The 14034-nt window shown below is 38.6% G+C and overlaps 1 protein-coding gene across 4 annotated transcripts in view; it reads left to right on the top strand.

Moving 5' to 3' along the window:
- Positions 1 to 13466, top strand: part of METAP1D (methionyl aminopeptidase type 1D, mitochondrial) — a 78212-nt gene extending 64746 nt beyond the window's left edge. For 3 of the 4 annotated variants that reach the window (XM_022570037.3, XM_089916665.1, XM_089916667.1), the window contains 6 exons: positions 30 to 72; positions 3333 to 3496; positions 10441 to 10538; positions 11867 to 11914; positions 12813 to 12891; positions 13023 to 13466. In XM_022570037.3, the coding sequence (XP_022425745.2) occupies positions 30 to 72; positions 3333 to 3496; positions 10441 to 10538; positions 11867 to 11914; positions 12813 to 12891; positions 13023 to 13101 (511 nt within the window). In that variant the 3' untranslated portion in view covers positions 13102 to 13466. The remainder of the gene's footprint in view (positions 1 to 29; positions 73 to 3332; positions 3497 to 10440; positions 10539 to 11866; positions 11915 to 12812; positions 12892 to 13022) is intronic. The other variant, XM_089916666.1, reaches the window with a different exon arrangement.
- Positions 13467 to 14034: the final 568 nt, after the last annotated feature.

The raw sequence follows: 14034 nt of genomic DNA, 5'->3' as shown, positions 1-14034 counted from the left end.
CACCGTTTTTTTTCCTGTTTATGTTTCAGTCGACCTCTTCAGGATGGAGATATTATCAACATTGATGTCACGGTGAGTAAATCATATAAAAAATAGTCTTTGATCAACTTCAGAATTGCCGGTAGCAACAAGAAGAAGAGTGGATTGAAAATGTGAACTGCACCGATGGAAGTGCTGTTTACTTCTAGACCCAGACACAAGCAGCTGGTTTCCTTTTTTGTCTTTAACTCTGTGTTTATTCCAAGTAAACCCAGGCCTGACTTGAATTTAGGGCTGGAATCAGATGCACTGAGATCAATGTTGGCCTAAGTGAAATGTCAACCCAATCCTGCTATGTGTCATGTTTTTGAGAAGGTGTAATTGTTATTGATCCACTGTGTAGTTAATGCAGAGCCCACAGCACTGGGCAGCTGCTGAAGCTAGATATGTATGAGATGAGCTAACGCGAAGAAAGCCAGCATTTTTCCTTCACTCTGCCAAGATTGATCTTCCTCTTCCTGCTGATTTTGAGTGGGGCCTGTCATTATCTTACTCTGTCATTAGGCGCTACATTGGCCTGTGTGTGTCAGTCTATTTGGACAGCAACTCTTTTGCTAGCAGTGTTCCTTAGATTTATTAAAATCCCTGAAGGTAACGTTGTATTCCATTTCTGGTATAGAGAGCCTTGAACTCAAAGCGTACAAGCAGAGTGCTTTTCTCTCTGAACTTCAGTTTTCACCAAATGGTTAACAGCCTTTCTTTTAAATAACAGCCCCAAGTAATTTAACACAGGAACTTCAAACTGTACAAGCTCTAACCTTTTCTAATTTCCTTAGCCTTTCACTATTCTCAGACTTGGGTTATTTGTGCTTTGGCAGTTCGTTTTACTAAAAAAATTTGTAATGGTACCTTTGGATTATGGAGATGGTAAATAAATTCTATACATCTGATGATTAATAAATACATTTTAAATAAATAAATTAAACATCTGATGAGAACTAGTTGAGATAGCATTCAAGGAGTACAGTTTCTATTAATGAGGAAATATTCTTAATAATAGTGATTTCATATGCAGACCATGAACCTTAGATGGGAGTGGGAATGCGGTGGAGATTGGCATCCAGTAGTTTAGTTCAGTCCAATTTTTAGTTGTTTAAATTAATTCAGCCTTTTTTCTTCATATCAGTGTGTCTTAGGATATAGCCAAATATTCTTTTATTGCTGATGCTCTTTCCTATATCATTTTGTCCTACTTAGAATACTTGAACATTTGTTCTACATATATTGTTGCTATCTTTCCAACTCAGAATATGTAGAAGGAAGTATTTTATGAAGTGTACCTGAAATGAAGTATTTTTCATGATGCACTTTTCTTTTGGATTGTACCTGATTTGGGGGCTCTTCATTTATTATCTCATCTAATCACCCCCTAATAAAATATTGCTTCTTTGAATGAAATCAGCATACTCTTCCTTCCTGTTTCTAATGTGTCCAAAGAGAATAGTCCATGCCTTTTCTAAGTTTCCTGAAGACTTTCAATAAACAATTCCATTTTTAACATTAAAATGGTCAAAGTGAAATATTTTCAAATGTCTAGAAATGTGAAGGGACCAAGAAAACATACAGGTCAGTATCTTAAATTATATTTCTTATGAAATATTTTATTAAGTGAAAGACTCCATTATTAGATCCTATACTTTTATCAGAAAATACTCGTTGCATTTTGTAATTGTTTACATTAGTATATATCACAAGAAAATAACTTCTTTCCACCTTGAAAGTTGAATGTTTAAAAAAAGATAATGTGATACCCCTATTAGTTGCTCAATAAATATTTGTTAAATAAATGAAGTATAAAACAAGAATAGTTTGTGGGTAAAAACAGTAATTACAGATAACTGCCACAGACTTTCAAAAGTATTATTTCATATATATTGAATCTTTCAAGTAGTCATTTTACAGGCTAGCAAAAAGTAATATGAAAAGGCAAGTAAACATTTTTTAAAATACATTTTTACTTAAATAGCAACTATACAAACATTCAGAGTTACAATTTTGTTTTAATAATTACTCTTTATTAGTAAATGTTATATACTTTTGTATCAAATCAAAACTTGTACTCTCTTGGATTACAAATGGGAATAAATATATAAAACATTGTTTTATTGCAAGGTAATTAAGATAATTTGATGTAGTAGCGAAAACACTTGATTAGAAGCCAATAATCCATCATATTAACCTGGTTCTACCTCTGTATTCTGCCACTAACCTTAGACAAGTTACTTGTCTGTGCCTCAGTTTCCTGACTTTTAAAGTGAGGATAAAATAAAGACTTCTCCTGCCTCCCTCACAGAGGATACAAGAGTATATTTTTTAAGCAGAAGAGTATACATATTAATTTGGTATTAAAGCAGAAAGCTCAGATAAATCTCTTTTTTATTACAGTTTTGCATTCTATTTCATGAGAAAGAGAAATGTGAAAAATAATTACATAGGACAAGTTTATGCAAAATAGCAAATTCCATGCCATATCAAAGGATCAATATTCAACCAGTCTCCTCTGACTTCTATAGTTATTACAGTGTTTGGTAATTATTGATTTTTATAATGAATCTGGTGTCTTTCAAGATCCTACAGGGCCTTCTGAGTCATTGAAGACAGATAAAATGCTATTTTCTGTAATTTTATTCTTAAGCCTGTTTTGTTACATTCTGATTCTTTAAAAATCCATGTATAGTGTTTTCTGCTAACATTCTGCTATCTGGAACATTTGATTAAGATTCCACTTCCAGACAGGATTCTTCTATAACATTTTTCATTCCGATATTGAGCCACTTCAGTTCTTGGAACTGAATTCTCCTTCTGTCTGTTATAACACCAACATGTCTATCTTATTTCTTTTTGCCATTATCTATCACTTCCAAGTGTGGGACTGGTAAATAAAAGATAAGTATCTTTATGACACTGAAGAAACTTTTCACTGTGTTAAATACTTCTGGATTCTCTAAACCTATTGTAGTAATTGTGGGTCAGTGTCTTTGGTCACTATTTCTGCATATATAATTTTGTCTCAGAAATAAAATAAGGACTCAAAATGTTAAAGAACATTGTTAATCCTAATGCTGAAATAGCCATACTAGTCACAAATTTATTTTAAAATCTTGCAATATCATTGCGTGTCTTCCTCTTCGTAATTTCTGTAAGGCTATTTCTTTTTTTGTAGGTAAACTTGACAATAATTCTGGAAGGGTGAAACACATGAATCTACTAAATACATAAATGAATGCAATGTAGACTTTAGGAGAGTAGATTTTTAAACAAGGACATATTTTTAAATTTCTGCCTGTCTTTAGGTTTACTACAATGGCTACCATGGAGACACCTCTGAAACATTTTTGGTGGGCAATGTGGATGAATGTGGTAAAAAGTTAGTGGAGGTTGCCAGGAGGTGTAGAGATGAAGCAATTGCTGCTTGCAGAGCGGGGGCTCCCTTCTCTGTAATTGGAAACACAATCAGGTAAGCCTTCCACTGACAAGTAAAGGGAGGGTTGGCAAATGGTACAAAGGTTATTGGTGGCTTGGTATAAAGTTGATGACATGTTTTACTATTCAGAACCATCATTTCAGTCTGATATCAGTATGTGAACTGCCAGGCTGCTGTGTTGTTCCCTGAGTTTAAAAAAAAAATTTTTTTTTAAGTGAATTATATCAGGTCAGCAAAGAAACTTATAGAACCGGCAAGCAATATTTATGTGACCGCTTTACTTTTAGTTTGACATGTTGGTCTGTAGTGTTCCTATATTCAAAATCACACCAGACGTGGAAGGAGTAACTAAGAAGGGGTAAGTATCCCAACTCTTGGACAGTGAGACAGGAGAAAAGCTAGATTTTATAAAGGCATGAAGTGAAACATATTCCTGTGATAGAAAGATAAAAAGCATTTATTAATTATTAGCTCAAGCAAGCCTTACCTTTCAAATTGGTGGATTAACAAACAGCCTGAAAAGGTGATCTTTTTTTTTTTTTGGTCTGGTTCATTTTTCCTATAAACCATTGTTTACTTTCCACACAGGCTTCTATGCTTGCTTTTTGAGAGTATGTGTATTTTCCGAATTCAAGACTTTTCTTTGTAATCCGTTACCTACTTTAGATCTCTTTTTCTTCCCCATAACTGTTTTGAAGTAGACATACAGAATATGTGTTTTCATTTAACAGTAACATATTTTGTTAAAGATGGTCACATCAGTACCTTTTAAAGTACTGTTCTCATTAATATGAACCATTGAATACTTCCCATTTATCTGAAGGATGGAAGGCTTAGTCACCTTGAAAAGATGCTGCCTTTTTTCTTTGTAAGCCTTCAAACACTTTAAGAAAAAAGGCAGTAAAATATAAGTTAAATGCATTTATGGCTTTAAAAATATTGTAACAGTGATTCAGTGTCTGAATCAAACTTTAGTAAAATCTCTTTGGGTTATATGCGAGAAGCTTTTATTGAAGACTTTGAACAAAATTGTGTTTTTGACAGTTTTAAATTATAGGCTAACTAGCCTGGGAAAAAAGGATAGTGTCTCTCTGTTCTTTCATAGGAAATGTTGAATCAGACCCCTACTGAGAAAAGAAATTTAATGCATATCTCACTATCTTACTGTCCATGAATATAATAGAAATGAATTCAAAATGCAGTTTTATTTTTGCAAATGGGATGAGTCGATAGATGTACCTCATATTTTTGAACACCTAGGGTTCAACAAATTTACTGGTGGTGCTCTTGCATTTTAACAAAATTTATTCTTCAGTAGAAGGGGCCAGAGAACACTAGATTCTTATTCAAGCATTCTATCGAGCTCTGCATTCATGGCTGTGTCTAAAGGGCATGTCAGCCTTTGATTCTCTCTGAGAGGTAATTATCCTTTTCCTGTCACGGAACAACAAATGATAGCTAACTACAGAGGCACATTTGCAGTAGTCACATTCATCAACTGCAGAAAAAAAAATTCAATTTAATTGTGCAACACAGCTGCACATGGGCTTTTGAGCATTTCTGTTGTTCTCCCTGTCTCGCTATTCCTCCCTCCAGATCTATTTTTTAAACTTTTTTTCTGGTTATTTTTTCCCCTTTTTTGTCTCTTCTTCCATTTTTACTCTCTGTACTTTCTTGTTAAAGTAATTTTCCTTTGTGGCTCTCATTCTTTTTTCCCCATTGAAGGCTATGAATGTAGAAAATTATCACAATTACTCATATAATTGAGCCTCTTTGTAGCAAGTGCAACTCCAGTAGCCTTTCTCCATCATGAAAATGGTTTCATTATAGGGTTTTTCATATTCTCTGACACCATCTACACAGAGGAACAGGCGTGCAGATGAGATGTACTAGGAACAGGCTAGATCAGTAAGGTCACAGTAGGAATAATTAGCTCTGCTATGGAAAGAGCATCTAGGCCTTTTACTGCTACATAAATGTACTGTCCGTGGCTTTTAGTCACAAAAAAACTTACTAACAAATGGAGCTCCCGCCTACTACTTTGAAAAAAAGATTTGTATCAACACTACAATTTTCCATCATTAAGACTAATAACACAGAGCCTAGTATACATCAAGGGGAATAAAAAGAAAAATCTCACATTCAAGTGGCGGCTGGGTGCTGACCTTTGTTCCCTTTTTTTGTGTACGACTTAACTCTTTACAAAAAAGAGCCACACGCCACACCAACATGCAGGTGAACTCCAGCTAGTACTAGCAAAGCATAGCATTCAGTCGGAAAATCTGATAAATCTCCATGCAGGATAATGCATTTCATTACATATTCACTACATTAATTCTAGCTACATAAAAAAAAAGAAGAAGAAGAAGAGTAAAATTGAAAGTGACATTGGATTTTAGCTATCTGGATACAGAGGTCAGTTTTCGCAGAGGATGAATTTGCATGTACAAGCTCCTTTGAAAACCAGATCAGTCCCGACGACTGCACTTACGAAACTATGTGAAAAATAACAGACAATGAACTTTTTCCTTTACCCTAATGCATTTCATTATTTAGATGGTCTACGTCTGCCACTGAGGAGGAAACTGGCCCCAAGTCTAACAAATGTTTGTTCTGATGTGTTAAGGCAGTGTTTCTGGACATCTATTATTTCGCCTTTTCTCATTCAGGCAAAATCTCAAGGGAGTAAATAAACAAACAGTCTCCACCTTTCAGCCAAAAATACTCAGAATCATTACAGACCGAAAGTTGACAAACATCTTTCAACTCAGCCTCGTTTATTTTAAGATACTCACCATCTTTTGCATAGCCTCCCTCTACTGATACACCATGAAAAGAACATTCAAGCATCTTTCAGTAGTATTATGTCACCCAAAACCTGGTGATCTTTATAGGAAATTTTGAAATTTTCTGAAACCTAAAGGATAGGATGGTGTCTCTGAAGAAGTATTGGCTAAAAGACTTTAATGAAAAGAGTTCTCTGTGTGCCCTTCTGCTTCGTGAGGGATAGCTAGTGATCTTTAGGTTACAGTGTTATTATACTCACTGTACTTGCATTTGCTTTAAAATATTTCTAAATTTGTATTTTTGTAATTACCTCTAGATGCCATGAGCTGTACATATGAAGATATTGTGAATGTGTAGATTCATGCATCACAAATATGTGACAGTTCAATCAAAAATAATTTAAACTTATACTTGTAAATGTCATGATGAAAGTATCAATGAATGGTTTTTAATGTTTAATTCATAAGTATATGTTTTGATATTAATTTAGAAGAATATAAAGCACATTTTTAAAAATCTCTTTCTATTAGATTATGCACATTTAAACAATAAGTGGCTCAGGCAAAATAAGTCATTTTAATGTCATCTGTGATGGATTTTTCTTGACAGCTACTGTAAATTACAATTACACTGCTTCTCTCTGCACATGAAAGTAAGCATTGCAATAAATTATCTTTTATTTCCATCCATCATGTCTGCTTTTCAGAAACAGAAAACCTCAAATAAAAGTTCAGCACTATTGTAAGAAAAATACAGTAATTTGTGATCCAGTTTGAAACAAAAAAATGTACCACTCTTTTAGAAAACAGTTGTTGGCTTTCAAAAATATTACTAATTGTACTTAAACATTCCTTGTCATTAAAGGGAATCCTTGAATTTGTGCATTCCTGCATTCAAAACTACTGCTTAAAATAAAAATCTGGAAAGATTAAAGTAAAATTCCATAACTTAGAAAATCAGGTGCCATTTGAGATCCTTTAATTAGAGATGTGACCATTTGGGAATCAGCGCTGTTTATAGAGTTCATGAGAAAATGGTAATAAAACAATTTTCATGTGCATATTTGTTTCTTTAGAAGAGTATGTACTTAAATATAATACTCCTCTGCCCTCTTGGGGAATGTATTCTTAGTCATAAAATGTAGTTTAAGTGTATCAAGGATTTTAATTTATCTAGACAAAACTTCAGTTGAGGAAAACTATCTCATGCAAGGGAATTAAGAAAATGATCACAAGATGAAATTCCTTTAGAGAGATTTTTCTTTCAAACTCTAAACCGTACCTGAAACATGAACTGTAATAATACAGTGTAATTTTCAGGTAAGTTCATAAACTACTTTTATACATCTCCTTCCTCCTCTCCTCCCCAAATATTCCATCTGAAGGGCTTCAAATCATAGATGTACTCAGGCTCGGGTGAGTGGCTGTCTTAGAAAATTTTTAATTAGAGAAAATCAAAACAGAAGAGCTAATACCAGGAGCGTTCTTTTGGTAGATTTTAACAAAAAGAAGGCAGATTTCATCTGTGAAATGTCCAAGGCAGGAAGACCCTCATGCTCAGAAATGGGTCATGACCCTCGATGGCTGGTGTTGGGGAGCAGTTGTGTACTTCTTGGGCACCCCTGCCCACCCAACAGCTTCCATTTCCCCCAACACACCAGCCAAGAGAAGCACGTGTACTCCACTTTCCCATGCCACAGCTAGGGATCCTAGCCACTTGATTCCATGTTAGAATGGAATTTGCTACTACAAATTGCTTGGATTACCTCCACAAAGTTAGATTTAAACCCTAGAATCAGGTAAATAATCTTGTGCTTCCCTTATATTCCAAAATAGAAGAACAGTATATAGTAGAATAGTAGAAGGGGGTACGCTTTTCAACAGTAATTAGGAATATTAATGAGATTTTATTCCATTCAGTCCCAGGAAGTATGCGTTAAAAAGCGAACTACCAATCCAAAAGGAAGATACCCTAAAAAGCAGACAGGCGTGTTTACTTAGTTCGTGAGAATCAAGCACTGAGATGGCTGCTCAACCAAGGAACTGAGGGAAATTTGTCCTGTTCTTTTCCTCTTCCCACACAGCTGTGAAATCCTCTGACCTTTGCATCCATGGCACATACATTCTATGATCCTCCTAATACCAGAAGTTCCAGCAGGATCCAGGCAGTAAATTGTTGTAGAATGCACTCAGATATCTTTAGCCACCTAGTAATAGCACAGCTTCTTTTATGAAGAGGAATGAGAGGCATGGGGGGGTGGAGGGACCCCAGGTGTTTTTTCAGAGTGGGCTCTCTTCCTCTCCTCTCATCGGAAATTAAAATGAAGATTGCCATTGTAACACACATTTACGACGTAGCTGTGATGCCTGCCAATCAGTTAGAGCCTTAAAAAAAAAACAACAACAGCAACAAAAAAACTAGTTTGGTTTTTTTAAGAAAAGAAAATAGAACAGTTTATAATGAATCTTCTTAGAATTATTGAGGTTTGTTGGGACATAGATAACATAATTTACAGGTTTAGATAGAACCCATTCTTGTAAAAAAAAATACTAGATCAGTTTATCTTACTAAATAATCTCTCTTCCACCCTCTATCTACTCTCCATCCTGAGTTTCTATTCAGAAATTGTGTGGTACAAATAGGAACATCTTGGAAAAGTTGTAATACCTCCTGTCCAAAGTGCAAAGACACACAGAAATAAGTATAACCATAAAGAACAACTTAAGAGATAAAAGCATTCAGTTACCATTCCTCTCTACACATGCATAGCTCACCTATTTCTGCACTGTTACATGGAAATTAAATCTGAATGAGAGGCTGCCCACCTGCTATTTATAGTGACATCCTGGCCTAAGTGAAGACATTTTACAGGTCTGGAGATGAAGGTTAAAAATGTATACAGAAAAGTATATTGACAGGAATGCTCATATAGATGCTGGCTAAACGCCTTTGAGTTCATGTTAAACTAAACCAAAGGGCTGTTGGAACCTCTAGTTTGGGATCTAAGAACTTTGGTTTTGTTAAGAATTTAAACAGTGGGCCTGTAAATTCCAATCCATTATTATGGTTAGGGTTAAGGCACTTTGCCCTTCATTCACATGAAAATATAGATTGTTCATGATATGTATGTTCTTGTCTTTCTGGTGCTCCCAGAAATGAACATGTTCACCTGATGGCAAAAACGACTTCTTCACCTTGTAGGTGAAGATTTTAGGGTTGGATTGTAAGATTTCACTTATATGGGATAGATGGAACCCAAAAGATTTGCATGTAGAAGTAACTAATGAAGCATTAAGAATTAAGAATCACAACACTAGCTTCACTTAAGCATCGTAGCGATTAAAAAGCATTTTTTATGAATTTTGTTAATGGTGTAAGTCTTTAGTAGAAATCCCAAATAATCACAAAGTTTTGGAGTGTTTCAAGAATACTGACAAAGTAGATGTGACCTTTTGTGTGAGTGTGTCTGTTTGTAAAATGTTTAATGTTCTGAATTATAGAATTATAGAAGTAGGAAGTCACATTTCAGATTGTAATTTTTTTTGTCTGGTTCCCAAATCAGTGGTAATTTGCACAGCCTTTTTGTGAAACTCCATACAAATCAGGCAGATTTTTGTGACCTGCATTACCTGTACATGTATCTTGGTTATATTGAGCTATATATGTGTGCATGCACACTCATCATCTAAAAGTGGCCTTGTTTGAATGCTGTACTGAAGTAAATGAAGCAGGGCTCCCCTGGTGGCGCAGTGGTTGAGAGTCCACCTGCCAATGCAGGGGACACGGGTTCGTGCCCTGGTCCGGGAAGATCCCACATGCCGCGGAGCGGCTGGGCCCGTGAGCCATGGCCGCTGAGCCTGCGCGTCCGGAGCCTGTGCTCCGCAACGGGAGAGGCCACAACAGTGAGAGGCCCGTGTACCGCAAAAATAATAATAATAATAATAAAGTAAATGAAGCAAATTACTGTGTTAGAAACATACCTTTTTTTCTTCATTTATCCAGAGGGAGTTGTTACAAGCTGTGACAAAAATTTAAAAATTTTCCAGAATAATGAAAACAAGTTGTTACTATCCTAAATATAACTTATTTTTTTCTTTTTCAGAGAATATTTTGAAGTGACTTTGTCTTATCTGTATATGCACTTAAAATGATCCAATTTAATTAAGTATTTTGTTTGGTTACTTTTAAAGCCAGATAACTCATCAGAATGGTTTGCAAGTCTGTCCACATTTTGTGGGACATGGGATAGGATCTTACTTTCATGGACATCCAGAAATTTGGCATCATGGTAAGAAAGTTAGTTTGGGAGCTGCTTATTGAATGTAATCAGGATAAAGCAGTTTTGCTCCTGAATCCCTTGCTGCAAATTTGAATCCACAATGTCATCCTTTCCTATGAGTGTGTGGGTGGGAATGGGGGGGGGGTCCTACCTAATCATAACCAGCACATTACTATGTTATTGAATTAGAGCCCAGCCGTTTCAGTCCCAAAATAAGGTTTGTTTTGCTTTTTGTCTCCTGAAGGGTGATGGCTGGAAGTCACAAGGGATATTTGTCTAGAAAAAGTTACTGAAAACAAAACACCACAGCATCAATGTCCCAGCAGCATGCACATATGACTGTTTTCTGTTTTTCTTTTTCTGCCCCCTTCTCAAACCGCTGACTGTTGTGGTTAAACTTCATTACATCCTACACAGCGTTGACAGCTGATGTATTTAGCAGCGTGTACTCTTAGTGATTTCTAGATTATACCCACCCTGTGTTCTTTCCCCAGAATCTCCTGTCTTTCACTGCCTGGATGTGTACCCTACAGTGAGAAAGCAAGGGTGGGCCAGAAAGGGTGGAGTATTTGGGTTAGGGTAGGAAGCAGTTCTATAGTGTGCCCACAAGGGGGGTGCATACGTGGACAGGGACCAAAGGAAAGTTGGCCCTAGAGCCTTGACCTGTGTGCTTGCGGTGGGAGCAGCCCCTGGAGGAACTGCTGGCTGGAATCCATCCCCTGGAAGATCCCTAGAGACTCAGCAGGTCAGAACTCCCTTTGGGCCAAAGAGCTCCACCAGAGGCAGCTCATAAGAGGCCCAGGCTGGAGTGCAGAAAGGGCCTCTCAGGCATGTGCCTACCCAGCGCCAACACCTGGAAATATTTCAAATCACCCCTGTTCTTGCCTTCTACCAACTTGCCTTCCCTTTGACTCAGTTCCCAAGATGTCTTACTCTTTGGGTTGGAGGTGTGGAGGGCAAGGTCCAGGACCCAGTGAAGCCAGGAGACCTCAGAGCAAGTGGCCAGGGGACAGTGGAGAGGGGGGTGCCCAACAGGTGTCTCAAGCACCCAGGCTGATTTTACTTAGCCTTGGTGCACCCTTCCTAGGGGCCCTGACCCCAAGCTCAGAAATTGCAAAGGCTGAGGCCTAGGAGCCCTGTGCTTATTAACCCATGGGTGGTAGCTACCACCCAGGATTCTAGAAACTTCCACCCTTTCTTCCTAAAAGAAAAAATAAATAAGATAACCATGTTTTTTGAGTAGCCTAACCCCTCTAATTCCGTTTCTCTCTGTCCTCTCCATTTCCCATTCCTGCTCCCCACACCCATTGTTTTCTGTTTTTGTTTTTGTTTTACAGCGAATGACAGCGATCTACGCATGGAGGAGGGCATGGCGTTCACCGTAGGTCAGTGCTGAGCTCCTCTTCAGAGAGCAGTGTGGATCCTTCGCGGAAGCAGCGGCGCTGGCCTAGGCCAGGCAGTCCAGTTGAAGGGCTAATAAAGCCAATCAGCATAATTAAATAATTCAGATGCATAGTAAATCTGATTAAATAATATCCTCGAGCCCCATCTTCCTAAATCAGATACTTACCAACACATTTAGGAGACGGCAGCCGTCCAACCTTTTAATTCTGTTACCAGTGTAATGTGGTGTTTGGGTTTTTTGTGTTGTTTTGTGGGGTGTTTTTGTTTTTGTTTTTCATTAACACCCAGTAACTAGAGGCATTTATGTCCCTTGCTCCCTGTCAGCTAGTGACATACTCTCTGGTAACCCATTCCTGGCTGATCATGTGATTGGTGTCACCACCAAATTCCAATCACCTAAGACCCTGAAGGCATCATATTTCTGACTGTGGGGCTTAATGGAGAAGCAATTAGAGTGAAATAAGAAAATTGTTATTTGCTGATTAATGAACATTTTGAGCATGTTTTAAAAATTCAAATATTTTTTAAAACTGACTGGTATTCATGAGAGGGACTGGTGTTTGGGTGGTTATTATCCACAGGGTCCTAATTAAGGCTTGATTAAAATGCCCTTTTTTCCTCTAAAAAGAATTACGAACTAGGCAACTTCATAACATTTTTGAATGCCATAGCGTTTCCTCTTCCTACTGTTTGGTTTGTAGCATACTATGTAAGCAACATCAATTATCACCGCTTGCGAGATGACAACATGAGCCCGTGGGGGGAAGCACTTGGAGGGAGGGGGGAGAACCTTTTTATTCTCTTTTTTGATAATCAGCTGAAACAATGTTTAACAAGAATCTGATTAGATCACTGCAGTAAATATTTTCCCTCTTACAGAGCCAATTATAACCGAGGGATCCCCTGAATTTAAAGTGCTGGAGGATGCATGGACTGTGGTCTCCTTGGACAATCAAAGGTGTTTGCTTTCTGCCCGGTTTCTTTTAAATTGTATAGAAAGGGAAGGTTCGTCCGACGACGAGGGCGAGCTGCTACTCCCCGCCCTGCAGGCGCTTGAGCGCTTGCTGATCGCTGCCTTGTGTGTTTCAGGTCGGCCCAGTTCGAGCACACAGTTCTCATCACGTCGGGGGCCGCGCAGATCCTGACCAAACTGCCCCACGAGGCCTGAGGAGCCACCCAAAGGTCGCAGAGACCCGGCGCCTTTTTTATGAAATTGCTGAAATCCAGCTGGAGAACTTTGAGAAGAAACAGGCTAACGGCAGGTCTCACAGTAACCTACCTAGCACCTAGTAGCGCCTTGGGAAAACGCGGTGGGGATTGGTGGCCGTTGAGAGCTCAGATCCGAGGCCCCGATGTGGCCGTGCGGCTTCGGAAAGACGGGTCCTGGCGCCGGGCTCTGCTTCCCAACGCGGGAAACGCATCTGGAAGGGAGCGGGGACGCCCTCATTTGGAAGACGAGGGATTCCTAGAAATGCATAGCTTTCTCTTTCCCTTGTCTTGACTGCCTGAATAAAAAGCTTTCACCTCCTAAAACCGCTGTGTCTTGTGCTCTTTCGTCTCTGAAGGTTACTAGGGTAAGAGGGTAGGTGGTTAATTTTTGAGTCTCTGAACTTTTAACACGCGCGCGCAGAAAGAAAAGCCCGAGCCTAGCTGTTAGGAATTTTTTTTTAAGTCTCTTTCTTCCCCCCTTTTGGACCCCCCCCCCCCATTGGCCAGCCCTGAGGGAGCTCGCGGGGCCAGCTGACCCCAGCCCTTCCTGTTCTTTCCCCTTCATAGCTGCTTCGCGATGAAAAAGATTAGCCCGCCAGTGGAGGAGTTAGCTACAAATATTTCCTTGCCACTGGACCCTGGGCCTGGCCCTTCCGCAGGGGTTATCACTCCCCAAACTTGACTTTCCTGGTCCCGTGCGGCTCCTCTTCCCTGGCCTTCAACCCGCACCGCGCGCCCATCCCAAAGGTTAAATTTGAGAGACCCTCCCTCCGACACACGAAGGCAAGCTAGACCGTTTGTCGCCCTAGGAATTGGAGCATCGGTCCCACTCGCCCAGATGTGGGCAGTGTCTGGCGGGTCTCCTACCTAAATTGATCTCTTCCAATACTGG

The sequence above is a fragment of the Delphinapterus leucas genome, chromosome 8 (genome assembly GCF_059928025.1).
Source record: "Delphinapterus leucas isolate spDelLeu-1000000601 "Yukka" chromosome 8, BTC_Dleu_Yukka2, whole genome shotgun sequence".
Taxonomy (NCBI): Eukaryota; Metazoa; Chordata; class Mammalia; order Artiodactyla; family Monodontidae; genus Delphinapterus; species Delphinapterus leucas.
Note: the sequence above shows the minus strand (reverse complement) of the source record. Positions and strands in the feature narration are given on the sequence as shown.